General features: G+C 39.4%; 1 protein-coding gene across 1 annotated transcript; it reads left to right on the forward strand.

The window, feature by feature from the left end:
- On the forward strand, positions 1 to 26058 carry LOC143880259 (endoglucanase 9-like). The gene is made up of 6 exons (XM_077383095.1): positions 1 to 663; positions 2159 to 2466; positions 3410 to 3868; positions 13895 to 14030; positions 14105 to 14277; positions 25274 to 26058. The coding sequence occupies exons 1-6, from the start codon at positions 285 to 287 to the stop codon at positions 25670 to 25672; spliced, it is 1854 nt and encodes a 617-aa protein (XP_077239210.1). The 5' UTR covers positions 1 to 284; the 3' UTR covers positions 25673 to 26058.
- Positions 26059 to 26566: the final 508 nt, after the last annotated feature.

Genomic DNA, 26566 nt, shown 5'->3' on the forward strand with positions numbered 1-26566 from the left:
TATGAGGAGGAAAACAGGAGTCTCCATGTTTTGTTGGGTGAAGAAAGCAGTGATTGTGAAGCGACCAAATGTGAAAAAAGTACACTACCCAACCACTAAATAATATAGATGCTTTTACTTCCATTCTCCTCCACCACCATCTCCCCTACGCTCCTGGTTTCCAAATCCCTCGTCTCATCTGAAGAACAGCAGAAGGGAAAGGAAAAAAAAAGAAAAAAAAAGGCTTCTAGATCTGTTAAAAAGCAAGAGCACGAAAAGCAGGAGCAAAATCTGAAATTGGAGAGATGAGTATGTACGGTCGGGATCCATGGGGAGGGCCACTGGAGATCAATGCTGCGGATTCAGCGACGGATGATGATCGGAGCCGGAATTTGCAGGATTTCGACCGGGCGGCACTGTCTCGGCCGTTGGATGAGACTCAGCAGAGCTGGTTGTTGGGCCCCGGCGAGCAGAAAAAGAAGAAGTATGTAGATCTGGGGTGTATCATTGTTAGCAGGAAGGTTTTCGTTTGGACCCTTGGTACATTGCTGGTCGCCGGCTTCTTGGCCGGTCTGATCACTCTCATCATCAAGACAGTACCACGTCATCACCACCCCCCTCCGCCACCTGACAATTACACACAGGCACTTCATAAGGCCCTCATGTTCTTCAATGCCCAGAGATGTATGTAATTTTGTCTTTATTGATCATCATTTTTATGTGAATCTCTCTCTCACCAACTCATTTTCAACTAGATCTATTATTTTTTCTCTATGTCAGGTCTAGAAAAATCAATTTCATACGCTCTCTCTCTCCAATGTCTTTTTGCCTATTTCATGTTTGCATGTCTATTTTCTCTGTCAGACTCCAATATTTGATTCTCCTTTACCTTGCATTTTTTCTTGTCGGATCTGGCTTTTGATTTCGAGAAAAAATTGAGCTTTTTTATTAAAAAAATTCTTGTTTTTTATCAGATCTGATCTGGGTTTATGAAACTTAATTAGAAGCACGGGCTTTATTTTTCCCTTTTCCTTTTTTTTTCCTACTATGATCTTAGTGCGGTGAGGTTGAATTTTCTGCTGTTTGAGATAGATCCTTTTATGTCACCTTTCATTGAAGCTGAGAGGATAATTTTTTATTTCTCTTTTAGTTGGTGGACATTTTTGAGATCTCAGTCATAGATCGAGTGAAATGATGTTGGTTGCAGTTCCATATGAAACACTAAACACACACACACACACACACACACACACTTTCTTCATGCAATTTTTGGTGAAATCATCTGGGTTTCGAAAGCAAAATGGATTATTTATGGTTTTCTTAAAGAAACATTTTAAGAAAGCATTTGAAATTAGACTATTAGAGGTAGGTTACATCAGAAGCGAGCATTAGGAGCCATTATTTCTTCTTTGAACTACAAAAGTTTGGGCATTTCCGGTTCATGAAGAAATAAATAAATAAAGATTTACCTAATATTGACTAGTATCCAAATCAATCCTAGCTGCTTTATCTACCCGAATGCCTAATCTACCATCCAATGATCAGATCTTCTAAGATCTGATATATTCTCACCCTTGCCAAGGAAGGAGTCTTTCGGGCCGCGTTTGAGTGCTTTGACTATCTACCTCCTTGAATTATTGTACTGCTATCTTTGTATTATCTTTGTTCCTTCAGGACCACCTCGTTTCTGTTTTTACATATATATATATATATATATATATATATATATATATATATATATATATATATATATATATATATATATATATATTCTGTTGCCCTTTTTCAAAAAAAAGATCTGATATATTCTAAATCTACTAATTGATTCAATTCTAATGAGACCCGTCTAGGCACAAAACATCATTATGTGCATGCAGAGAATTAATTTGTTTTTTCTTATATGCTTAGAAAATAAGAGGATCTATCAGAGTGTTTTTTTCTCTGCTTTCTAATTCTAATTCTTGCTATTATTATTTTAGTTTCACAAACTACTCTGTTTATGTGCAAATTGTTCAAATGTTATTTAATTGGCTGACAATCATCCACAAAGCTATCTGTTGAAGTTGAGAGCATTTCATGGGCATCTTCATAATCCTCTCACGATTATCTATTATGAGATGAGAACAGTTTATTTTTTCATGGAAGAGAAAAATGATTGGGGTTTCTTCAAAACTCGCAGCTGGACCTCTCCCAAAGCATAACAACGTCTCATGGAGGGGAAATTCTGGTATGAAAGATGGTCTGTCTGATCCTGGGGTCAATAAGAATTTGGTGGGGGGATTTTACGATGCAGGAGATGCAATAAAGTTCAACTTTCCTGCATCTTTTGCCATGACCATGTTGAGCTGGAGTGTGATCGAGTACAGTGCAAAATATGAAGCTGCTGGGGAGCTCAACCATGTCAAGGAGATCATAAAATGGGGGAGTGATTACCTTCTCAAGACCTTCAATTCCTCTGCCGACACTATAGACAGGATTGCTGCACAGGTAATTTCATTGATTTTGCTCCTGGATTTTTTGTAGCGTTTTTCATGAAGCCCCTTATATTTGAGGTGGGGTTTTGTTTTTTTCAATTCAAGTCCTCTTACTGAGTTGCTTGATCCAATGTTTGTGTTGAAGTATAAATGATTAAATAACACCTACTCTAACAGCTTATGCTTTGGGAGTAATTGATTGTTTCACATGGTATCAGAGCTATTGCCTCATGCAAGGTTTTAAATTTCGGTTTCGGTGTCGGTTTCGGCCACCACTGAATTTCGGCCGAAATCATGTAAAAAATATCAAAATGAGTTCGTTTTTTTTTTCAAATTTCGACCGAAATGTATAAAATTTCAGTGTAAAGTTTGACGATTTCGGCTATTTCGGTGGAAATTTTATGAATTTCGGGAAATTTCATAAATTTCTATGGAAATTTTGTAAAAAGGCTAAAACTGAAATTTTGGAACCGACATTTAGGTCATATTTTGGCGAAATTTTGGAATTTCGGTGAAATTTTGCCAAAATCTTGTAAAGAAACGATTTCATGTAAATTTCGTTTCGGCCGTGGACGAAACCGAAATATTTCGGCCATTTCATTTCGTTTCGGTCGGAATTTAAAACCATGGCCTCATGGAAGGTCTTGGGTTCAAAACCCAACAACTCCTTGATATTAAAAAAAAACTTGTGTAACCCAAAAGTGGGGTCACATGTTCCACGTGTATGGCCAACCCAAAAAAGAGGTGCCACACATGAGGGGGAGTGTTGAAGTATAAATGATTATATAACACCAACTCTAACAGCTTAATCTTTTGGAGTAATTGGTTGTTTCACAGTTTGTTACAATAAGACCGGCCGAACCTGTATTATTTGGAATGCCTATGTTGTAGTGCTCTGATTTCAGTTCATTGCTTCCCAACGCACGGTCTGATACACTTCATTTCTTTTCTGGTAGGTTGGCGTTGGTGATACTTCAAAGGGGCCTAATCCTAATGACCATTACTGTTGGATGAGACCAGAGGACATTGACTACCCGCGTCCTGTATATGAATGCCATAGCTGCTCTGATCTTGCCGCAGAAATGGCTGCTGCCTTAGCTTCTGCATCTATTGTTTTCAAGGACAGCAAGACTTACTCCCAAAAGCTTGTCCATGGTGCTAAAACACTGTTCAAGTTTTCGAGGGACCAGCGAGGCTTATATAGTCCAGGAGGCTCTGATGCTTCATTTTTCTATAACTCTACCAGTTACTGGGATGAGTATGTGTGGGGTGCTTCCTGGTTATATTATGCTACAGGAAATTCCTCCTACCTCCAATTGGCTACTCATCCGAAACTTGCAAAACATGCTGGTGCCTTCTGGGGTGGCCCAGATTATGGTGTGCTCAGTTGGGACAACAAGCTTACTGGTGCTCAAGTAAGTATGGATGCCTATAATCTCTTATTTTGCGTTGTTATTGTCGTTACTTTAAACACTGTAGTTGATTGGCAAGGAAGCAGAGGATATAGAACGCAATGCTTTAAAACCTGAAAACTTTACCAGGACTCATGAGGACATGATTCTGAGTGAACTTAAGTTGCAGTTTAATACTTGTTCATGTTATTAGAACTTTAAAAGTTGAAATTTTGTTCGATTTTTTCTTCTGAAAAATAATGAGTTACCATCATAACTCGACCCTTCAAAGTCAAAGTGGCTATTTATTCGAGTACTAATTAAGGTTCTAACGTTGGATACTGGCATCTCTGTGGATTCTTTATTCTTATAAACAAAGCTTACATATATGCTCATATATGCTCTGGAATAGGCATTGCACTTGATTTTGGTCACTGTTGGTGATCCTTTCTGAATGTATAGGCCTCAGGAAACTGCACATTGCCTCGTCATTTTGCAGATCAAAACCACTGCTGGCCTTACCGACTTTTGTTTTTGTGCTCTTGTGTTCCATTTGTTCTTTCTCATAAAGTTTTGTGAAATACGTCCATATGCATGGGAAGGAATAGTCTATAGAGAGAATTAATAGATCTAGAGTCACTCTATGTGTATATTCACGCTTTTCTTTTGTGATGGGTGCATGCAATCAACAATCTGTCATGTGATCTTTTGCACTTGAACATGTGACAGTTTTTGTGTGATGAAGAAATTTCCTGTGACATTAGGAATTACCAACTGTAGTCTGTTATACCCATGATAGGTTACATGTCTTTCACCTAATACTGCTACCAATTTCTTAGTTTCTAGAAATTTTGAATGATGATGCCCTTAGGCTGGTCCTTGAGTGAGATGCCTCTCAACTTACTGAGCAATAAATATACTTTATTAAAATGAAAACATAATTACAGGAAAGAGAGATCCCTTTAGCTGGGAACTATACTAAAATTCCTCACATTACATTATTCCTACGCATATCGTGCTTAACACCACCTGAAATCCCAAAGTAGTCGGTAAATATTTATCCCTACTCTTACTACCTTTCAACACCAATATCATCCATTCTCTAGAAGCAAAGTTCTCATATAAAAATTCGGTCTGTGCTTACTCGTTGCTTAGTGAAAGCATCTGCCATTATATTTGGTGACTGATGCCTATGACAGATCTGTGGCTGAAGCTTAAGGCACAGATCTTGAATTTCCTTAATGACTCTCACCAACTTCCATAGTCCACCCCCTCGCCTCTTTCCCACCCGATTGAATTTGAGGTGTCCGCTTCAAATATCAGATATCTGTCAAGTGAGGAAGAGAAGATTTTTTTTAGTCCATGAAAGAAGAGCCCTTGCTTTTGCTTCATTCGACCAACCCCCCCCCCCCCGCGACCCAAATAAGATTTGATCGTTCTCCCGCTAGATTCACGAAAAACACATATACCCGGCAACCAGATTTCCCACAAACTCTCCCGTAAAAGTCCTTTTCTAGCCATCTAGTTTGTGAAGGAGAGAAATTATTTGGTGGCCGCCCTTTACATATAAAGGGCGGAGTGAGAAAATATCAGCCCCCTTGATTTTTTATCAAGGGGAAAGTCAGAAAAGGGGTTTGACCTGGATAAAAAATCAAGGGGGAGAGTTTTTTCTCTCTCTGCCCTTGTTGTTTGACGGTCGGCCACCATATAAATTCTCTGTGAAGGAAACCATTTATGGTTGCCTTTGTTATTAAAGTCTTTTTCCCAAATGATTTTCCTCCAAAATTTCAAAATCTCTAGTGTAGAATACAATAGTAACTTCTTGCTTACTTTTGCCCAGTTATATCTAGGATGATTCGCCTTCGCCTCAGGGTTTTACTTTTTGTGAGGTTGGGAATACCCACTCTATTCCGAAGCACCGTAAAAATACGATAGCAACTTCTTGCTATCTTAAAATATGAAGACGAGAATACTATAGCAACTTCTCTCTCTCTCTCTCTCTCTCTCTCTCCTACTCATTTTCAATGCATGCATTTATTATTTTCCATGCTTCGTGATTTTGCTTTTAGTGAGGACGGGAATACTTGCTCTATTCTAAAGAATTTTTGTGGCTCTGCCAAAAGGATATCTTTCCTATTTGAGAACCACTTCTTTTAGTGAGTACGGGAATACCCATGCGATTCCAAAGCAATCGTAAATTCCTACTGCACATTTTACACACAAAGTTACAATTAATCTGTAGATGGTCAACATTTTCTACCGTTGATTTAAACAATACACATCCACTGGCAAGAATGATTCATCTCCGTTTAAGCCTATCACAAGTGTTGATCTTTTCCCATACGAACGTCAACATGGAAGCCACTACCTTAGGTTGTACTAAGGCCGCACTCCATATCTTAGCAATAGGGAGTTTCCTACTCCGTTCAGGATCTCTTAGGAAATGAATCCAACAGGCACCTTGCACATTCTGGTGTCCAGATTCTTTTATCAGGCACCTGGATAGACAAATAATGGTTAAGCAGCCCAGGAAGGTTAGAAAAATCATCAATTTCTTTTTTTTTCTTCTTTTTGAAAGATGTATCATTTTAATTAAAGGCAACAGCGACCGAGATAGATAAGCAGACAATCATCAATTTCATTTTGTTTAAGGCTCCTTCTATAATGTCATGTGAAAAAGACCCATCCCCCCATCTCTCTAGGTAATCTCAAACTCTTACCCCTCTATTCGTGGCTAAGCTGTAGAGGTTCGGAAAAGTATGGCACAATGGAGACATCGCCCCAAACTCTAGTACCTCCTCCCCCCTTCCCTCACCGATTCCAACTCGACATAAACATAGGATCTTAATGCACAAATGGACCTCAGTACTCCCGAAACTTTTCAAAGCGGTGTACCCCTAATCTCCCCCTCCCTCCAACCCCATATTTATCCCCAATGATCGTGTGCCATAATGCATCTTTTTCTTCCTTAAATCTTCATAACCACTTCCCAACTAGAGCTATATTTCTAATTCTCATGTAGCAAATTTCAAGACCTTGTCTCCTCGATCAGCTCACTTTATCCCATTTCATGAGATGTTTTAGTCTTTTGCTCGATTCTCCTTCCCATAAGAAATCCCTTTGTTGGTTTTTCCATTCGGTTCGCCAACTTCACTCGTAGCTTGAATAGGACATCAAGTAGATTGAGAGATATGCTGTTCTCTTTATTGAATGTAATCCTTCTTCCCATAGGAAAGTATAAGGCATTGTATTTTCTTTAACTATTCTAGTTGTATCCATAGAAAATTTAGCTTGATCATTTTCTCTGTCATTACAGTATGCTCTTCCTATAAAAAGAGTCTCCCTATACACTCAGTCGAAAACGGCGAGATCATGGTGCCGGCGAGGATCTTCTATGGCGAGATAGTCTCCTCTTAGACATCTAGGGCCCAAGCCCTTCAAGTTCCTTTCATCTGGTCTTCTTATGGGTGTGCGGGAGTTCTTTGGTTATCGTCGGGAGAGTTCCCCGTCCTCTTTTAGGGTAGAAACATAGGCAAGGGAACTTGTAGCTGTGGGTACAGAATAGCTGTGGCAAAGATGTGTATCTAGACATTATAGTGGCTGGTTATTCTGTTTTTTAAGCCCTTCAATCGCTGGAGATTGATAGAGATTGTTGTAGGAAAAGTCTGGTTCTTTTAGGCAATGGACGAAGTTTAAATCCCGCACCTCGGTCCTCACCAAGGAGTTCTTGGGAGTGCGAATTTGGATCGGTAGTGAGGGGGAGAGGCCTGCTGACCTCAGGAGAAACCTATCTAGCCGCAGAAGAAACTTAGGAACATGGGCGGAGGATCTCAGAACATGGACCACAAATCTTGTTGGAGATTGGAAGTGTGTAGATTGTGGATATTACAACTTTGGTAGTCGCAGTAAATGCAGAAAATGTGTGCCAGCCAGAGAGGGTGTTCTAATAGGAGGAGAAGGGGGTCATACTTTGCGGGGAAAGGGGGAGGAGGAGAACGCCCTTGAGTTGGGGCTTAATGGGAGATACCCAAAAATCTCTATATCTGGCAAAGAGGTGGAGGAATGCAAGAAGGAACTTAAAAAGTGTTTAGTGGGATGCATGAACCTTCATGGCAGCTTCATGAGGTTTGGTAGTTGGCCATAAAAGTTTGGGATATGCCTTTACTACCTAAGCCTTTTGTAATTAATGCTGTTAAAGTATAAAATATAAATAACGCCTTTCTCCAACAGCTTAAGCTTTTGGAGAAGTTGGTAAGTTAACATGGTATCAGAGCCAAAGGTCTCGAGTTCAAATCTCCCGGATAGCAAAAATCCACATGCGATGGTCGGCCCAAAGTGGGACCACATGTGCCACTTGTTTGCCAAGTAGGCCACACGTGCAGGGGAGTGTTAAAGTATAAAAGATAAATAACGCCTTTCTCTAACAGCTTAAGCTTTTGGAGAAGTTGGTAATTTAACAAATGCAACAGAGATTCTATTCAGGTTCGAATCAGAGAAGCAAGCATGTTGGGTCCTTCGACAGGGGGGAGATGCTCTGGGAAGTTATATCGCTTCCCTACAATCCTGGAACTCGGCCCTTCACACTGGTGCAAAGACGGTTTGCTTAAGGTTTTACAATATTCCTCTCCATGCGTAGTCTCTATCCAGAGTCGAAGCCCTGGGAAGGATTTTTGGACAAGTTCTTCAGGTCCAATTATAAGGGAATCATGACTATTGCATGGCTTTTGCTTCTGCAAAGGTCCTTACTTCACATTGGAAATCTGTGGTACATTTTATTAAATTAAAGGTGGAGAGTAAGAGCTATTTAAATCAGGTTAGGTGTATGCCTGTAGGTGAAATTGAGGATGATTCGATTCAGATGGTTTTTGCACCCAATTTAGATGGAGGGGAAAATAATGGCTCTGTTTTTCCGGTGCCGGAAGAGTGGGCCGCCGATGAGGAGGCCTGAAAAGGCAAAAAACCTCTCTCGCTGGATGGGGCAGAAAGGACCGTTAGAACCCAAATTAAAATTTGAAATAGGTTCTATGGTGGCTGAAACCACTTTGGCTGACGCGCTTAGACCAAGGCAGTCTGGATTTAATGCAAGCCGACTATCTGAGATGGATAAGCACGGAACATTAAATGTGCCCATACCTGGAGTCCTATCTATGGATACCCCAAGAAGAGGGGACGCAAATCAAGACAACAATCTTCGCCAGGTCCCGATGTTAGATAAGGCGGTCAGGGATATATATATATATATATATATATATATATATATATATATATATATATATATATAGGAAAGTGAAGCTACACCGCCGGTGTAGCTAACTTAGCTACACCGCCGGCTTAAAATACAATGGGCCCACATTGTTTTGGTGATCCAAAGAATTCATTTGATTGGCCCTCACATAGATAGGGTGTCCACCAAAAATCAGCTCCATAGGATCATCCCAACCCTTCAAACTGTGGAGGCAAAAATGGACAAATTTGTGAAGGTTTTTACACGTTCATTTTTGCCTCCACAAATCGTAGGGTTGGGATGATCCTATGGAGCTGATTTTTGGTGGACACCCTATCTATGTGAGGGCCAATCAAATGAATTCTTTGGATCACCAAAACAATGTAGGCCCATTGTATTTTAAGCCGGTGGTGTAGCTAAGTTAGCTACACCGGCGGTGTAGCTTCACTTTCCTCATATATATATATATATATATATATATATATATATATATATATATATGAGGAAACCGTTGGTGCGCTTAAGCTCACCAAACTTATGGTGAGCTTAAGCGCCCAATCACATGGGGGCCCACTTTGTTAGGATGATCCAAAGCATTCATTTGAAAGTCCCTTACATAGATGGGGGTGTACCAAAAATCAGCTCCATAGGATCATCCTAACCCCTCCATTTGTGGAGGACAAAAATGGACAGACACAAATCTGCCCCATTTTTGTCCTCCACAAATGGAGGGGTTAGGATGATCCCATGGAGCTGATTTTTGGTACACCCCCTATCTATGATAAGGCCTTGCAAATGAATGGTTTGGATCACCACAGGAAATGTGGAACACATGTGATTGGGGAGCTTAAGCACACCATACGCTGAAGCTCACCAACAGTTTACTCATATGTCATATATATATATATATATATATATATATATATATATATATAGAGAGAGAGAGAGAGAGAGAGAGAGAGAGAGAGAGAGAGAGAGAGAGAAATGTAGCTACACATACGTGTAGCTAACTTAGCTACATTGACGCCTTAAAATACAATGGGCCCCACATTGTTTCGGTGATGCAAACCATTCATTTGATGGACCCTCACATAGATAGGATGTGCCCAAAAAATCAGCTCCATAGGATCATCCCAACCCTACGCTTTGTGGAGGCAAAAATGGACGTGTAAAAGCCTTCACAAATCTGCCCATTTTTGCCTCCACAGTTTGAAGGGTTGGGATCATCCGATGGAGCTGATTTTTTGGGCACACCCTATCAATGTGAGGGCCTATCAAATGAATGGTTTGGATCACCCAAACAATGTGGGCCCACTGTATTTTAAGGCGTCGGTGTAGCTAAGTTAGCTACACGTATGTGTAGCTTCACTTAACTCACATATATATATATATATATATATATGTATGTAGAGGAAAGGGTTTCTGCGCTCAAGTGCAGAAACAAGGGTGGGCCACATTTTGGTGGGGGCGGGGGATCCAAAGCATTCATTTGATGGGCCCTTTCATGGATAGGGTGTCCATAAAAAAATCAGCTCCATTGGATCACCATAGGGTGTCCATTTGTGGGGCCAAAAATGGGCAGATTTGTGGACAAACAGTATCTGTCCATTTTTGGCCCCACAAATGGACACCCTGAGATGGTCCAATGGAGCTGATTTTTTGTACACCCCCCATCCATGATGGGGCCTGTCAAATGAATGCTTAGGATCACACCCCCCCCCCCCCCCCCCCCCCCCCCCCCCCTCTCTCTCCAGCACTCGAGCGCAGATAAGCTATCTGCGCTCGAGCTAAGGAACCCTTTTCTCATATATATATGAGGAAAGTGAAGCTACACCGCCGGCTTAAAATACAATGGGCCCACATTGTTTTGGTGATCCAAAACATTCATTTGATAGGCCCTCACATTGATAGGGTGTGCCCCAAAAATCAGCTAGGTAGGATCATCCCAACCCTACGATTTGTGGAGGCAAAAATGAACGGGTAAAAACCTTCACAAATCTGTCCATTTTTGCCTCCACAGTTTGAAGGGTTGGGATGATCCTACCTAGCTAATTTTTTGGGCACACCCTATCAATGTAAGGGCCTATCAAATGAATGGTTTGGAGGCCCATTGTATTTTAAGCCGGCGGTGTAGCTAAGTTAGCTAGACTGGCGGTGTAGCTTCACTTTCCTCTCTCTCTCTCTCTCTATATATATATATATATAATAGAGAGAGAGAGAGAGAGAGAGAAGTGTAGCTACACATACGTGTAGCTAACTTAGCTACACCAACGGCTTAAAATACAGTGGGCCCCACATTGTTTGGGTGATGCAAACCATTCATTTGATGGGCCCTCATATAGATAGGGTGTGCCCAAAAAATCAGCTCTATAGGATCATCCCAACCCTACGATTTGTGGAGGCAAAAATGGATGCGTAAAAACCTTCACAAATCTGTCCATTTTTGCCTCCACAGTTTGAAGGGTGGGGATGATCCTATGGAGCTGATTTTTTGGGCACACCCTATCAATGTGAGGGTCTATCAAATGAATGGTTTGGATCACCCAAACAATGTGGGCCCACTGTATTTTAAGCCGTTGGTGTAGCTAAGTTAGCTACACGTATGTGTAGCTTCACTTAACTCATATATATATATATATATATATATATATATATATATATATATATATATATATATATATATATATATATATATATATATATATATCTTCACAAGAAAAGGAATCAGCTATCTTTTGCTCTGAACCCCAAATCTGGAACCGTGTCAGGAATGAGAAGACGTATATGAAAGGTCTTCGTAATACCTCTCTCCCCTTCATGCACCGAGGTTATGGTTTCGAGCGCAATAATTACTCGAAGCCTTCTTTTGAAAGGAACCTAGAGGTTGGTCCTTTTCTATATAAAAGGCGGGTGAATAGGCAATCTACCAGTCGCGTCAAAGAAAAGAGAAAAAGGGAAATTCATCTCTTCCCTTCTCAAATTACTTTAAACTTTTAACATGGCTGGGGGTCTTCTTCCTCAGGAGATGACAAGAGGGCTGATGTCAAGTAAAAAAGAAAGATGGCGCAGGAAGTTGGTTTAGGGGTGGAGGAAAAAAGGTCTTTTAAAAGAGAGGGTCAAGTTTCAGCCTTGAAAGGGGAGGTGGCCCAGGCTTAAATAGAGCTTCAATGGAAGAGATTTCAAGAAGATGCCAAAGGAAAGGAAAAGGAGTTAGAAGAGCTAACGGGCAAGAAATCTTTGGCAGAAATCTGTGCTCCAGTAACTGAAATCCCCTTCTTCAAAAGAAATTTGGAGGCTGAAAAGAAGGTGCTGGAAGAGGGATTATTGGAAGAAGATAAAAAGGATGATGAGGGTAGTGAGGGGCCATCTCGAGAAACGGGTTTTTCAAGAGACTCAATGGATGTTGATCTTAGTTGTCAGATTAAAGATTGTTTGGGAAGGGCTGAGATCGAGTCGGAAGGGGAAGATGTTGACATGTTTGAGGAGAAGCAGGAGAAGGAATTTGATGAGATGTCGAAAGTGGGTAAGGCTCTGGGGATCGGATTTGAATAGAACATGGAGAAGTCGAAAGAACGTTTCTGGAAATTGATGTGGCCGAAAAAGGAAAAACTCCAGCCAGAGGTAGTAGGGAGCTCAAAGCTCTTAAGAAATGATGGAAGAGGGGTTGTTTTTGAAGGTTTTTTGTGAAGGATTTATTGGAACCTTGTTGGTCTGTTCTTCTGATTTTAGTGATGTTTCTTTTACGGCGGTAGCAAGTGTATCGAAGTATGCTAAGGGATGTTGGTTCTTTGCTGCTGGGGGATTTATCCCTCGGATACCTTCGCTGTTCTTTTCGTTCATGAGTCTTTGGTTTCACTGAGGGGTAGCTTTGGAGGAAAAGGAAGTTTTTGATGTTGATGATGTAATGGGTGATGGAGGAGGGTGCCTCAATGGAGGCCGTAGCAAACTTTTTGCACCGGTGGTGCAGTCCTGTTTTTGTTTTTTGGCATTGGAGTTGCTCCTTTGCCCCTTCATATTTTGTATTACAGGGGACTCCTGGTCCCGTCCAGTTGTAATGCTTAGTATGAATAAAAAAATTTATCTTTCAAATTTTTTTTCTCTGTCATAGAATCCTGGAGGGCCAACTAATAATATGACTCAGTGTGGTGTCACATGACTGCCAATGGTATGTTGTGGTCCTTCTCTATGCATGATATTCATAAATTATATTGAGAGGCAAAAGAAGGTTATTAGAGATTGACCCAGGCCCTTAGCAGCACATGTACATAAACACTTATCAAATCATGTTGGACTTTTTAGAAGTATGCTAAGGGACATTTATCAAATCATGTTGGAAGATTTATTTGATATTATGTAATGCCAGTTGGGACTCCTTGTCCCCAATGTATTCCTCATATTATCAATGACATTTTGTCACTTTTCAAAAAAAATGTTGGACTTTTTAGTGCACACTACTCTGCAGTTGTATGATTCAGCTTGGAATTGAGTTATAGCATTTTCCTACTTTGAGAAGAAAATAATGCTTACCAAAGCATGACATGGGCACTTAGCAGAATGTGTACGTGAACCTTTATTGAATCATCTTTTGGATGCATATTCTTTCTGCTTTAGTATAACTAAACTTGGAGTTAAGTTATAGCTTAAATTTATCTATACATTCCAACTTATACGGACTTGCCAGTTAATCACATTCTTTATAAAATATGAGGTTTTGCATTATGGAAGATCCTGTGGACTGTATTTGAATGAAATTTGCCAAAAAAAAAGAGTTTTGAAACTCTGCCCTATTCATGGTAAACTTATCATCTTGATTATCTTGCTTTTAGGTTCTTCTGAGTAGGTTGAGACTATACTTGAGTCCTGGATACCCTTATGAAGAAATGTTGAGGACTTTCCACAACCAGACCAACATTATTATGTGCTCTTTTTTACCAAATTTTACCAGTTTCAACAGAACAAAAGGTTTGCCACATCCGTTTTCTCAATTGTACATTCCTCTTGTAAATGTAGAATATCAATATTCAAATTTGTTGCAGGAGGTTTGATACAATTAAACCATGGAAGGCCTCAGCCCCTTCAGTACATAGTCAACGCAGCATTTCTTGCCTCAGTTTATAGTGATTATCTTGATGCTGCTGATACACCAGGATGGTATTGTGGACCAAATTTCTTCCCCACAGAGTACTTGCGTAACTTTGCCAGGACTCAGGTATGTTTTCTTGTTTAAAGAATGGATTTTTGTCTAGTAAAAGCTCGAGTTAGCTGTTATTCCGAAGTATAGCGGACATTTTACGTGAAAAGTCTAACAATTTACTATTCAAGTTCTTGAGATCCAATTAAAACTAATGAAGAAATATTCACCATTAAAGTTGATAGAAGTCCTCGATCCATGTCATTCAATCAAAAATTGGAAATACACATGGCTTCACGAGCTTCAATGTTTACAAAGTTGTACGTATGGATTAAAAGAGTCATTGTCGACCGTATACCGATTGATTTATGACAATAGACTAGGCAACCTAAGAGAGAGGGGCGGGGAGGGGGGGGGGGGGGGGGGGGTGAATTTGGTTTTATAAAAAATTGTTGATTGGAAAAACTTGTTTTGAAGGATTTCTACCAATTACTTTGAAACTATCTGACTTGAACTTGTAAAGAGTAAGGTTTAAGATATGACCGAGAGTAAGGAGAGATGAGAGAGATAGTAGAAGCCACACCACAATGAACACGGAGATTTATAGTGGTTCAGTCTTCTCAAAAGACCTACCCTCTCTTCCAAGTTTGTCGTCCTTGGGTTTCTTCATTATCTGGACACCACACCATGGTCGGGTCCGGGGCCTCCTTACAAACAACGAGTCTTTAAACTCTCCAAGGGTCACAACCCTTCTTTACAATGGTAGAATGAAATAAAAGCACACTAGCTTCTTGTTTAGGCAAATACAAAGGTAAGAACTTATGCAAAAACTCTTGTCTCACTTAAAACATGAACCCTAATGAATCTCTCTTGGAGGGAATGAAAGTAATGGCACTCAAGAGAAGTTAATGTATCTTCTTTTTTCAATAAATGGTGGGGAAGAAGTAGGTGAGAGTTCGGGTTTCAAAAATGGTGGCTCACAACTTTTCAAGAGTTCAAGAGATGTGTCTAGGATTTTTCAAAGTAGCATTTTTATAGGTTGAAAAACAAAAACCCTAATTTTTTGCTTTCTTAGGCGTCGCGGACGAAGTCCAGACGTCCGGCAAATAGAGCCGTTTGAAATTTCAAATGCGAGCCCAAATCTGTTCACGGACGTCTGCAAGATTCCCGGACGATCGCAATTTTCTCAGTTATTTAGACCCGAACTTTCAGGTTTCAGACGGACGTTCACCAGAATCCCGGACGTCCGTAATTCCCTCATTTATCCAAATACAAATGTTCAGGTTTCAGACGGACGTCCCCCATAATCCCGGACGTCCGTAATTCTCCTGCATACTTAAATTCATATTTCTAGAGGGAATTCTCTATGGACTTTGAACCTACTTTAGGGAGTGTTATTCCTAGAGATATCTAAGTTTATTTTAAAACCTCCCTAAGTGCCAAGAACATTCAATTCACTCCAAAGAGACTCTACAATCTAAATTTTTCATAAGGCATCTTCTCTTCTGGGCTTCTTAAAAATTTCATCAATCTTCATGAGACTTTGATCTTCGATTGGCTTCAGATTTGCGTGCGCCAAGGTTCCGCGGGTCGCTTGTAGTTTCCAAGTCGTCTTGCTTGAATGCAATGTATTGAACCTATTCATTTCATTGGCAATCGACATTGGTGTGATCAATCAATATGGGTTTGGTTCCAATCAAAACTTTGGTGATCGATAGCCTTCCGGCTTACAATCTCTCCCTTTTTTATTGATGGCAAAACCCAGATTGATTGAGAGGTAGGAGAAAGGAATAACTGTTATGTTTGCTCCCCCTCAACAGAAGCTCCCCCTCAATAATAGCCAGTTAGATTGGAAGACTTCAATTACATATCAATCAAGTACAAAATTATACTAAGCACTGCAAAAGCATTCCATTTAATTATAAAAGCAAGTGCAACATATATCTTCTCCCCCTTTGACATAAGCAAAAAGGGAATAATTGAGACAAACATGGCATTCACAATAGCAATAAGCAATAAGCATCCAAACACGATAGAAACATAGTCATTCACAACATTCATACCATCCAAATACAAGAAGTATCTAAACAATAAAAAGTAGCCAAGCCAAGATAAGGAGCTAGAAAGCACCGTAGATGGTATCAAGTGTTATGCGCTGAAGATAAAAAGTAGTATGTAAACCTGAATAATGCATGCCAAATGAAGGAAAAGTGTAAACTAAAGTACGGGCATGCAAGATAACATAATAGGACCCCAAGCCCTAATCCTCTGATGGTGGTGGTGGTGGTGCGGCAAAGTGGATTTCCTGGAACGGAGTGAAGTTTGCCTGAAGATGCGAGACATCAATGGACAGTAATTCGATGGATCCAGAAAGATTGTCATACTGGGCCTTGTTCTCCAAGCGAAATTGCTCCACGGAGTGCTGAGCCTATCATAATGGTGCGTGAAGGAACGCTGAAGACCGCGGTATAGAATGTCAAAGTCACGTGCTGTGCCATTGAATATGGGTGGAGGAGGACCCTTAGTGTAGGAGAATGGCTGAGGAGGGACGTGATCGACTGAAGGTGCGGCAGGAGGATCCTCGTCATGAAGATCCTCAGAATCATCGAAGTCGTCATGCGTAGGAGCATGCGACGGAGGGTGATCAATTCAATGTCGACAGAGGCGACGGAGGATTTTTCATTTGCAAGATTAATTTCAAGAAAGGTAAAGAGGCGGTTGAGGAGAAGACCATATGGAAGGTGAGTGTGGGCTTTGGTTGGAACTTGGGCCATGTGACGAAAAATGACATACGCAAGATTGACAGGGGTGTTGGTGAGAAGGGCGAAGGTGAGAAACACCTCAAGAGAGCGTACTTCATCCTTGCACCCGGCCCTAGGGGTGATGTTATTGTAGATGATCAAGTGGTAGATACGGGCAGTGTTCGAAAGATGATGAGTTTTAATAATAATGGAAGGGTCATAGGCCTTGCAGATACCGGCATAAACGGTGGAGGGAGGGATGCCAGTGGAGGCAATGCCATCATTGGGCCAAAAGTAAATTTCTCCACCCCTTCATTAGAAAGTTGAGAAACTTTGGCAAATTCGGCAAGGGTGAACTTGACTTTCCTATGTCGAATCTTGGTAGTCAAGGTTCTATTTTCTAGGGAAATCCGGATATTAGTGTAAAATTCATAAACAAGAGAGGGATATACGGATATTAGTGTAAAATTCATAAACAAGAGAGGGATATACGTACCATGGATCTTCATAAGTAAGTATTCCTTCCCATCCAAGGGTGGTGAAGTGCTCCACGAGAGGAAAGCGAGAATATGGGATCGTATCGACTCGGCGACCGCTCAAAATCTTCTGCGAGGGGATTTGTTGAATCATGAGCTCGGAGTATGCCGTAGGTGGTCGTGGAGGAGAGGGAGACCGATGTTGGTCTCAGACTCTTTTCCCTTTGTTTCGCCCTTTTCCCTTTGTTTCGCCCTTGGGACGACCCTTCCCCTTGAGTAGTGCGAGTGCGAGGCATCATGAATGCTAGTCGAGAGAAGAAGGAAAAAGAAAAAGAACGGTGAAAGGTGTAACCGGCGGGAGAAGCGAACTCGTCGGAGGAAGTAGGCTCGCCGGAGGAAGTGAAAACTAGGAGAGGAAAAGTGAAAGTGAAAATAGAAATGAAGGAAAAAGTGAAAAAAATGAGGTTTTTATCTCATTCATCCGCTGGGCGCCCGCCTCTTCCGCGCGTCCCGGACGTCCGGAAGATGACAGACATCCGCCAACCCAGAAGGTGCTGATTTTGAAGTTTTTGATGATTTTGGGCAGGTTTCAGCTAGTTTTTGCACATTATAAGAGAGCTCAAGGAACATAATGGTGTATAAAAAGGATGCTACTAGATAGATACATATACACCAAGGTTTATGACAAACAATAGCCAATGAGACTTGCTCACATAGTTCATATTTCATGCTTTCATGACAAAGATGCCGACCCAAAGGTCAAAGATTTTAATGATTTAATTTTAAGATGATAGTGCTGTTCCCACAAGTGGGCATGAGCACTAATTGAGTGCATTTTTAGTTAATAGTTTAGGCGTCTTTAGCATGATGAAGAATTCAATGGTGAATATCAAATTCTAACACTTGAGTCATGCTCCAAATGTTAAGACCACTACGGATATCACATAAACGATTTTCATTTAGGGGCTTTGTGAAAATATCCACTAGTTGATCATTTGTGTGGATGTATTCAATTGATATATCACCTTTTTGGAAATGATCTCTTAGAAAATGATGTCTAACTTCTAGCGTTTAGTTTTTGAATGTTGAAGGTTTTTTGGTGAGATTAATTGCACTAGTGTTATCACAGTGAATTGGACAACATGCTCCAACCGCAATGTATTCTGCCTCAGTAGTGGATAAGGCAACAAAGTTTTGTTTCTTACTGAACCAGGAGACTAGTAATCTTCCAAGAAACTGACATGTTCCACTTGTGCTTTTCCTATCTACTCAACAATCGGCATCCGAGTAATCCTTTAAGTCAAATGTATCAGACTTTACCATAATCCATTAGTGTGTTTTTCATCCAAAGAACTTGTGCACAACATGCTCCAACGGCAATGTATTCTGCCTCAGTAGTGGATAAGGCAACAAAGTTTTGTTTCTTACTGAACCAGGAGACTAGTAATCTCCCAAGAAACTGACATGTTCCACTTGTGCTTTTTCTATCTACTCGGCAATCGGCATCCGAGTAACCCTTTAAGTCAAATGTATCAGACTTTTCATACCATAGGCCAAACGAGGGAGTTCCTCTCAAATATTTGAAAATTCTTTTTATTGCAAATAAATGGGACTCTCTTGGGTCCGATTGAAATCTTGCACACAAACAAACACTAAACATTATGTCAGGTCTACTGGCAGTTAGGTACAAGAGACTACCTATCATACCTCTAAATTTCTTTTGATCTACCTTTAGACTAATATCTTCTTTAGATAGTTTTGTAGAGGTGCTTATGGGAGTAGGTTTCACTAGAGAGGTGTCCATGCCAAATCTTTTCAAAACTTCTTTTGTATATTTCTCTTGGTTAATGAGAATTCCATTATTTAACTGATGTATTTGAAGACCAAGGAAAAATTTGAGGTCACCCATCATGCTCATTTTAAATTCATTTTTCATGCATTGGGAAAACTCTTCACACATGCTTTCATTTGTGGCATCGAAAATGGTGTCATCAACATAAATTTGTACAATTAAAATGTCATATTTCTTTCTTTTAATAAAGAATATTTTATATACTTTCCCTGTTGCAAATCTTATGTTTAACAAAATAGATGTCAATCTTTCATACCAAGCTCTAGGGGCTTGCTTTAAACCATACAGTGCTTTATCTAATTTGTAAACATGATCAGGATATTTAAATTCTTCAAACCCAGGGGGTTGTTCCACATACACTTCCATTATATATCCATTCAAGAATGCACTTTTAACATCCATTTGATAGAGTTTAAATCCTTTATGACATGCAAAGGCAAGGAGCATTCTAATGGCTTCTAATCTCGCAACCGGGGCAAATGTTTCATCATAGTTAATACCCTCTTCTTGATTTTAACCTTGAGCAACAAGCCTAGCTTTGTTTATTTGAATGTTGCCATGTTCATCTAACTTGTTTCTAATCACCCACCTAGTACCAATGACAGATACGTCTTTTGGTCTAGGAACCAACTTCCAAACTCTGTTTCTTTTTAATTGGTTGAGTTCCTCTTACATAGCAATCATCTCGAATTCATCCTGTTCTGCTTCATTTATGGATTTAGGTTCTATATGAGATACAAATGTTAATTCTCCACATATAGTCCTATAATGAGATCATGTTTTAATTCCATGAGAAGGATCACCTAATATTTGTAATTTAGGGTGATTTGACATGATTCTTTTTCCTTTGTTGTTAAAAGTTTCTTCATCTTCTTCCTCGTTTATTTCTTCCTTCATTTTCAAGACTTGCTTCCATTAGTTTTTTTGTCACTTCATTAGCATCATTGTTTTCTAGAGATTTATGATACTTCTTCTTCCTTATCACTAATTGTTAGCATGGGATCTTGAGGTTCATCAAATTTTACATGAATTACTTCTGCCACAATTAAGGTTCTCTTGTTATATAGTCCATATGCTTTACTACGGTTAGAGTAACCTAGAAAGATTCCATCATCCGACTTTGGATCGAATTTATGGAAATTATCTTTGATATTGAGGATATAGCATTTACAACCAAAGACTTTAAGATGGCTTATATTTGGTTTTCTTCATTTTCAAAGTTCATATGGAGTTTTAAGAGTTTTTGGTCTTATTAAAACTCTGTTAATGACATAGCAGCCGTATTAACGGCTTCGGCTTCAAAGTGTCTAGGAGTGCCATAGTCGCCATAGTCATTTAACATAGTTCTTTTCATTTCTTGAAGAACCCTATTTTTCCTTTCCACTACTCCTTTTTGTTGGGGAGTTCTAGGTGTAGAGAAGTTGTGGTCTATTCCATATTTTGTGCAATAATTTTCAAAGTCAATATTTTTAAATTCAATTCCATGATCACTTCTTATAGATGTTATAGTTACCTTTTCATTTTGAACTTTATTACACAATTTGAAAAACATTTGAAAAGTCCATCTTTGCCACTCAAGAACTTAACTCATGTATATCTAGAGAAGTCATCAATAATAACATATACATATTTCTTGCCACCGATGCTACAAGTTTTCATAGGACCAAAAAGATCCATATGAAGAAGTTGTAGAGGTCTAGTGGTAGACATGATGCTTTTGGGTTTAAAAGAATCTTTAGCTTGTTTTCCTTTTTGACAAGCTCTACAAACATGTCATTAGAGTATTTGAGCTTAGGCAAATCATTGACTATTTCTTTATTGCAAAGTTTAGATAACAATTTCATGTGTATGTCCTAGTCTTCTATGTCAAGTCCAAGAGTTGTTATCAATAGAAGAAAGACATTTAACATTTTGGCTTGTGAGTTCTTCTAGTGCAAGAGTGTAAACATTATTATTTGTAGTGGCAGTAAATCTTACTGTGTCACTGTGTGTGCCTTTGACAATACATTTATCATTCCTAAAAGTGACCTCATTACCAACATCACAAAGTTGACTTATGTTAAGCAAATTCATAGCCATACCATCCACAAGCGAAATATTAGATATTGTAATATCTTAAAAAGTAATGGTACCTTCGATTTTTTCTTTCTTGTCGTCACCAAAGGTGAATTTACCTTGATTTACCATGGTGATCGAAGAGAACTTGGAAGGGTCTCCGGTCATGTGTCTTGAACACCCGCTATCAAGCAAGGTTTTAAATCTCGATTTCGGTTTCGATTTTGGTCATCCACGAAACCGAAACGTTTCGGTTTCGGTACGAAACTTTGGACGGAATCTTGTAAAAATTTCACATAAATTTTCGAAATTTCACTAGAAACGTTTCACTGAAACAAAATATTTTGGCCGAAATTTCCGAAATTTCGGCCGAAATATTGTACTTCTCCGAAACTATATGCATTTCGTTTCGTTTTCTGCCGAAATTTAAAACCATGTATCCAAGTACCATTTGTCGGTTATGATTTCTCCTTTCAAGCAATTCTACAAGAGAAAGTTCATGTTCTTGACTTAGGTACCCAAGTTCTCTTCGGTCCTTCAATGTTAGTATTATACAATTCATCTTTTCTAACCCATATATATTTCACATTTGTTTGTTTTCTCATTCTACAAGAATAACTGTAGTGTCCGATCCTCCCACAATATGACAAGTGTGGACAAACTTATTATTGTGAGATTCTTTCTTTTGGAATTTTTGGTATTCCAAACCTGCTATTCCGTTGGAAAAATTTCTCTCAAGTATTTCATCAAGTTTGGATTTTCTGCAAGAAAATTTTAGTTGGAGCTTATCATTATCTTGTTTCAACTCTTTGTTTTGAAGGTAGAGTCTTTCAATATCTTCTTCATATATCTTGTCATTTTCTTCTTTTAACTCCTTTTTTTTTCAAGACAAGATTTTCAATTCTTTCGTTCAAAGAGTTATTTTCATAGGTAAGCTTTCCAATTGTTAAGTCGAGAGAGTCTCTTTGTCTTGTTACAATTCCAAATTCTTTGATAATTTTCTCAAGTGAACTCTTCAAGTTCTTTGTCGTCAAAACTTCAAGAAGAAGACCTTGAAATTTTTCGCACGCATCAAAGAGTTCATCATATGTAAAGGATTTGTTAAAGTCATTCTCATTTTCAACTAGTTCATTATCAGTATTAAGAGATTCAACATATACCTTTTCCTCGTTGGATTCAAGTGCCATGAAGCATACGTTTGGATCCTCTTCTTCGCTTGACTCACTTGCGGATGAGCAACTTAGACCGTTCCAAGTTGCACCGAAACTTTTGTTCCTTTCCTTCATCTTCCTTTTTGAATTGTCCTCATGTTTGTTTAGGTGGCAATTAGGTCGGATGTGTCCGACTTTCTTGCATCTAAAGCATCTTGGAGGATCATCTTCTTTTCCGTCTTTCTCTCTCCATGACGGCTTGTCTTTCTTGAAGTTTCATTTCTTTCTCCTTGAAAAGTGAAGGAACTTTTTGGTGAGAAGAGCAAGACCTAGGTTTTGGAGATTCTCTCCTTCACTTTCGCTTTCACTATCATCTTTGGCTTTTAATGCGACGCCCTTCTTCTTAGTGTCATCTTTTTGACCTTGTTGATCCGCTCTCTTTTTTATCTTCATTTTATGAGTAATGAGAGACCCAACAAGCTCTTCTAAGAGGATAGTGTGGAGGTTCTTTGCCTCTTCAATGGCGGTAATCTTCGGATCCCATGAAGCGGAAAGTGATCGAAGTAGCTTGTTTACAATTTCTTCATTTGAATAGACTTTACCTAGTCCTTCCAACTCATTGACAATGTTAGTGAAGCGAGTATACATTTTGGAAATTGGTTCATCATTTTTCATTTTAAAAGCTTCAAAGTCACTAATAAGAAGATTTACTTTGGTCTTTTTAACTTGAGTGGTTCCCTCGTGAGTAGTTTCGAGGGCTATCCAAATTTCTCTAGCCGACATACAAGTGGAGTTGCGATTGAACTCCTCGGGAGATAACGCACAAAAGATTGTGTTTCCTCCTTTGGCGTAGGTGGCTCTCTTTTTTTGAGCGGCCGCCCACTCACTTCTTTGAGTTGTGGGATGAATATATCCATCTTCGATTAGTTCCCACATTTCATAATCATGTGATTGAAGGAAAAAAGGTCATTCAAGTTTTCCAATATCCATAGTTAGAACCATTAAAATAGGGTGGTCTAGTCACGGATTGTCCTTCGACATTTTCAGGAGGGGTTGCTATGATCTTTTACTTTTTTAAGATTTTGAGGAAACAAAATCTTATGTTAAGAGTCCAAGCTCTGATACCAAGTGAAAATAGACTAGGTAACCTAGGGGGGGGGGGGATTAGGTTTTATAAAAATTTGTTGATTTGAAAAACTTGTTTTAAAGGATTTCTACCAATTACTTTGAAACTATCTAACTTGAACTTGTAAAGACTAGGGTTTAAGATATTACCGAGAGTTAGGAGAGATGAGAGAGATAGTAGATGTTACACCACAATGAACACGGAGATTTACAATGGTTCGGTCTTCTCAAAAGACCTACCCACTCTTCTAAATTTGTTGTCCTTGGGTTTCTTCACTATCTGGACTCCACACCACAGTCGGGTCTGAGGCCTCCTTACAAAAAATGAGTCTTTAAACTCTCCAAGGGTCACGGCCCTTCTTTACAATGGTAGAATGAAATAAAAGTACACTGGCCTCTTGTTTAGGCAAATACAAAGGTAAGAACTTATGCAAAAACTCTTGTCTCACTTAAAACATGAACCCTAATGAATCTCTCTTGGAGGGAATGAAAGTAATGGCACTCAAGAGAAGTTAATGTATCTTCTTTTCTCAATAAATGGTAGGGAAGAAGTAGGTGAGAGTTAGGGTTTCAAAAATGGTAGCTCACAACTTTTCAAGAGTTCAAGAGATGTGTCTAAGGTTTTTCAAAGTAGCATTTTTATAGGTTGGAAAACAAAAACCCTAATTTTTTGCATTCTTGGGCGTCGCGGACGAAGTCCGGACGTCTGGCAAATAGAGCCGTTTGAAATTCCAAACGTGCACCCAAATCCGTCTACGGACGTCCACAAGATTCCCAGACGACCTCAATTTTCTCAGTTATTTAAACCTGAACTTTCAAGTTTCAGACGGACGTCCGCCAGAATCCCGGACATCTGTAATTTCCTCAATTATCCAAATACAAATGTTCAGGTTTCAGACGGACGTCCGCCATAATCCCAGACGTCCATAATTCCCCTGGATACTTAAATTCATATTTCTAGAGGGAATTCTCTACGGACTTTGGGCCTACTTTAGGGAGTGTTATTCTTAGAGATATCTAAGTTTATTTTAAACCTCCCTACGTGCTAAGAACATTCAATTCACTCCAGAGAGACTCTACAATCTAAATTTTTCATAAGGCATCTTCTCTTCTGGGCTTCTTGAAACTTTCATCAATCTTCATGAGACTTCGATCTTCGATTGGCTTCAGATTTATGTACGTCAAGGTTCAGCGGATCGCTTGTAGTTTCCAAGTCGTCTTGCTTGAATGCGATGTATTGAACCTGTTTATTTCATAGGCAATCGACATTGGTGTGATCAATCAATATGGGTTTGGTTCCAATCAAAACTTTGGTGATCGATAGCCTTCCGGCTTACAATTTCTTTCCTAATGGACTAGTTTGTGGGCCCTAATGGTTCCAAAGTTAACTATACTTTTATCTATGGATGAGTTCTTTCTCATTGGTTTGGAGAGTATAGTTCGTTACAATGTACTTTTGTGATTCAATGTTATAATCTTACTAAATTTAATCTGGGATCCTAGAATATGGGTAATTTGGATATATCTTCTCAGGCTATAAACATCTTTATTTATCTTTTGTTAATTTTGTAAAAAAAAAAAACTACAGGAAAATCTTTGGACTTTTAGTTTGCCCTCTTATGTTCCTTTAACATTTTTTGGAATATCGATTGAGAGTTATTCTGGTTTTGGCAGATCGATTACATTCTTGGTAAGAATCCACAAAAGATGAGCTATGTTGTGGGCTTTGGTAATCACTTTCCAAAACAAGTTCATCACCGTGGCGCATCAATTCCCAAGAACAGGATCAAATATAATTGCAAGGGAGGATGGAAGTGGAGAGATAGTAAGAAGCCAAATCCGAACACCGTTATTGGAGCCATGGTTGCTGGTCCAGACAAGCATGATGGATTCCGAGACGTCCGTACTAACTACAACTACACAGAGCCGACGCTCGCAGGCAATGCTGGTTTAGTTGCAGCACTGGTGTCTTTGTCGGGTAACAAGCCTGGGATTGACAAGAATACCATTTTCTCTGCTATCCCACCAATGTTTCCCACTCCCCCACCGCCTCCAGCTCCGTGGAAACCTTGAGTGATGCGCGCCACTGTTTTAGAATCTTGTGGGTACTGGCATATGAATGGTGTCCTTCAATGCTGTTATGGATTCTAAACGCTAAGGGGAAGATAGGAAAATGCAGTCCTTGAACCTTGTGATGCCCGGAGAGCTTTTGTTCACCATCTTCAGTCTCATGTCTTCGGGCTTGAATTTTTTTTTTTTTTTTGCACTTTGTGTCAGATAAATATGTGTATTTTGAAATTCATGGTCCTGATTAGTTGTAAGTTGGTCCGTTCTTAGAAGATGCTTGAAATTTGTGTTTTTATTGAAATACTTGGAAGAACTCTGTATGAATCTCAGAGTTAATAACGGTTGTATTGTATCCAAAACTGGAGTGCCCTTGAAAAACTATTGTTTTCTTATTTTCTAGTGTACATTTTACATTCTGTTCCGCTGCATTTATCATTGACGTATTTTACAGTCTCACATTGTTTTCACTTTTTTCTTTTCTGGCATTTCCCTAAGCGTACACCATTGAAGGTATGTTTTCAAGATCCTCCTGAGTGGAGGGATGATGTCCACATAGGAAACAGAACTGAAATCATAGGATTCTACGTGGGTACATCTACGAAGGTGTTAGATAAATAACTAATACGCAAAAGCTTCAGTGCTTATGGAACGCGTTAGGCCTGTTAGCTTACGAGCTTCTCCAAAACCTTAAGCTGTTGGAGAAAGGCATTATTCATCTTTCATAATTTAACACTCCACCGCACGTGTAGCCCATGGCACATGTGGTCCCACTTTGGGCCGACCATCGCATGTGAATTTTTGCTATGTTTGAACTTGAGACCTTTGGCTCTGATACCATGTTAACTTACCAACTCATCAGTAATGCCTTTCTCCAACAGCTTAAGCTTTTATACTTTAATA

Source organism: Tasmannia lanceolata, unplaced genomic scaffold (assembly GCF_043159265.1).
Source record: "Tasmannia lanceolata isolate RefF3 unplaced genomic scaffold, GAP_Taslan_0.1 ptg000006l, whole genome shotgun sequence".
NCBI classification, from domain to species: Eukaryota; Viridiplantae; Streptophyta; class Magnoliopsida; order Canellales; family Winteraceae; genus Tasmannia; species Tasmannia lanceolata.

What these genes read in the sequence shown, in the direction of transcription:
- LOC143880259 (XM_077383095.1), top strand. Translation starts at nt 285, where the DNA reads ATGAGTATGTACGGTCGGGATCCATGGGGAGGGCCACTGGAGATCAAT. An exon ending in GTTCTTCAATGCCCAGAGAT is followed by an intron (nt 664 to 2,158) that starts GTATGTAATTTT and finishes CAAAACTCGCAG; the next exon opens with CTGGACCTCTCCCAAAGCAT. An exon ending in GTAACTTTGCCAGGACTCAG is followed by an intron (nt 14,278 to 25,273) that starts GTATGTTTTCTT and finishes TGGTTTTGGCAG; the next exon opens with ATCGATTACATTCTTGGTAA.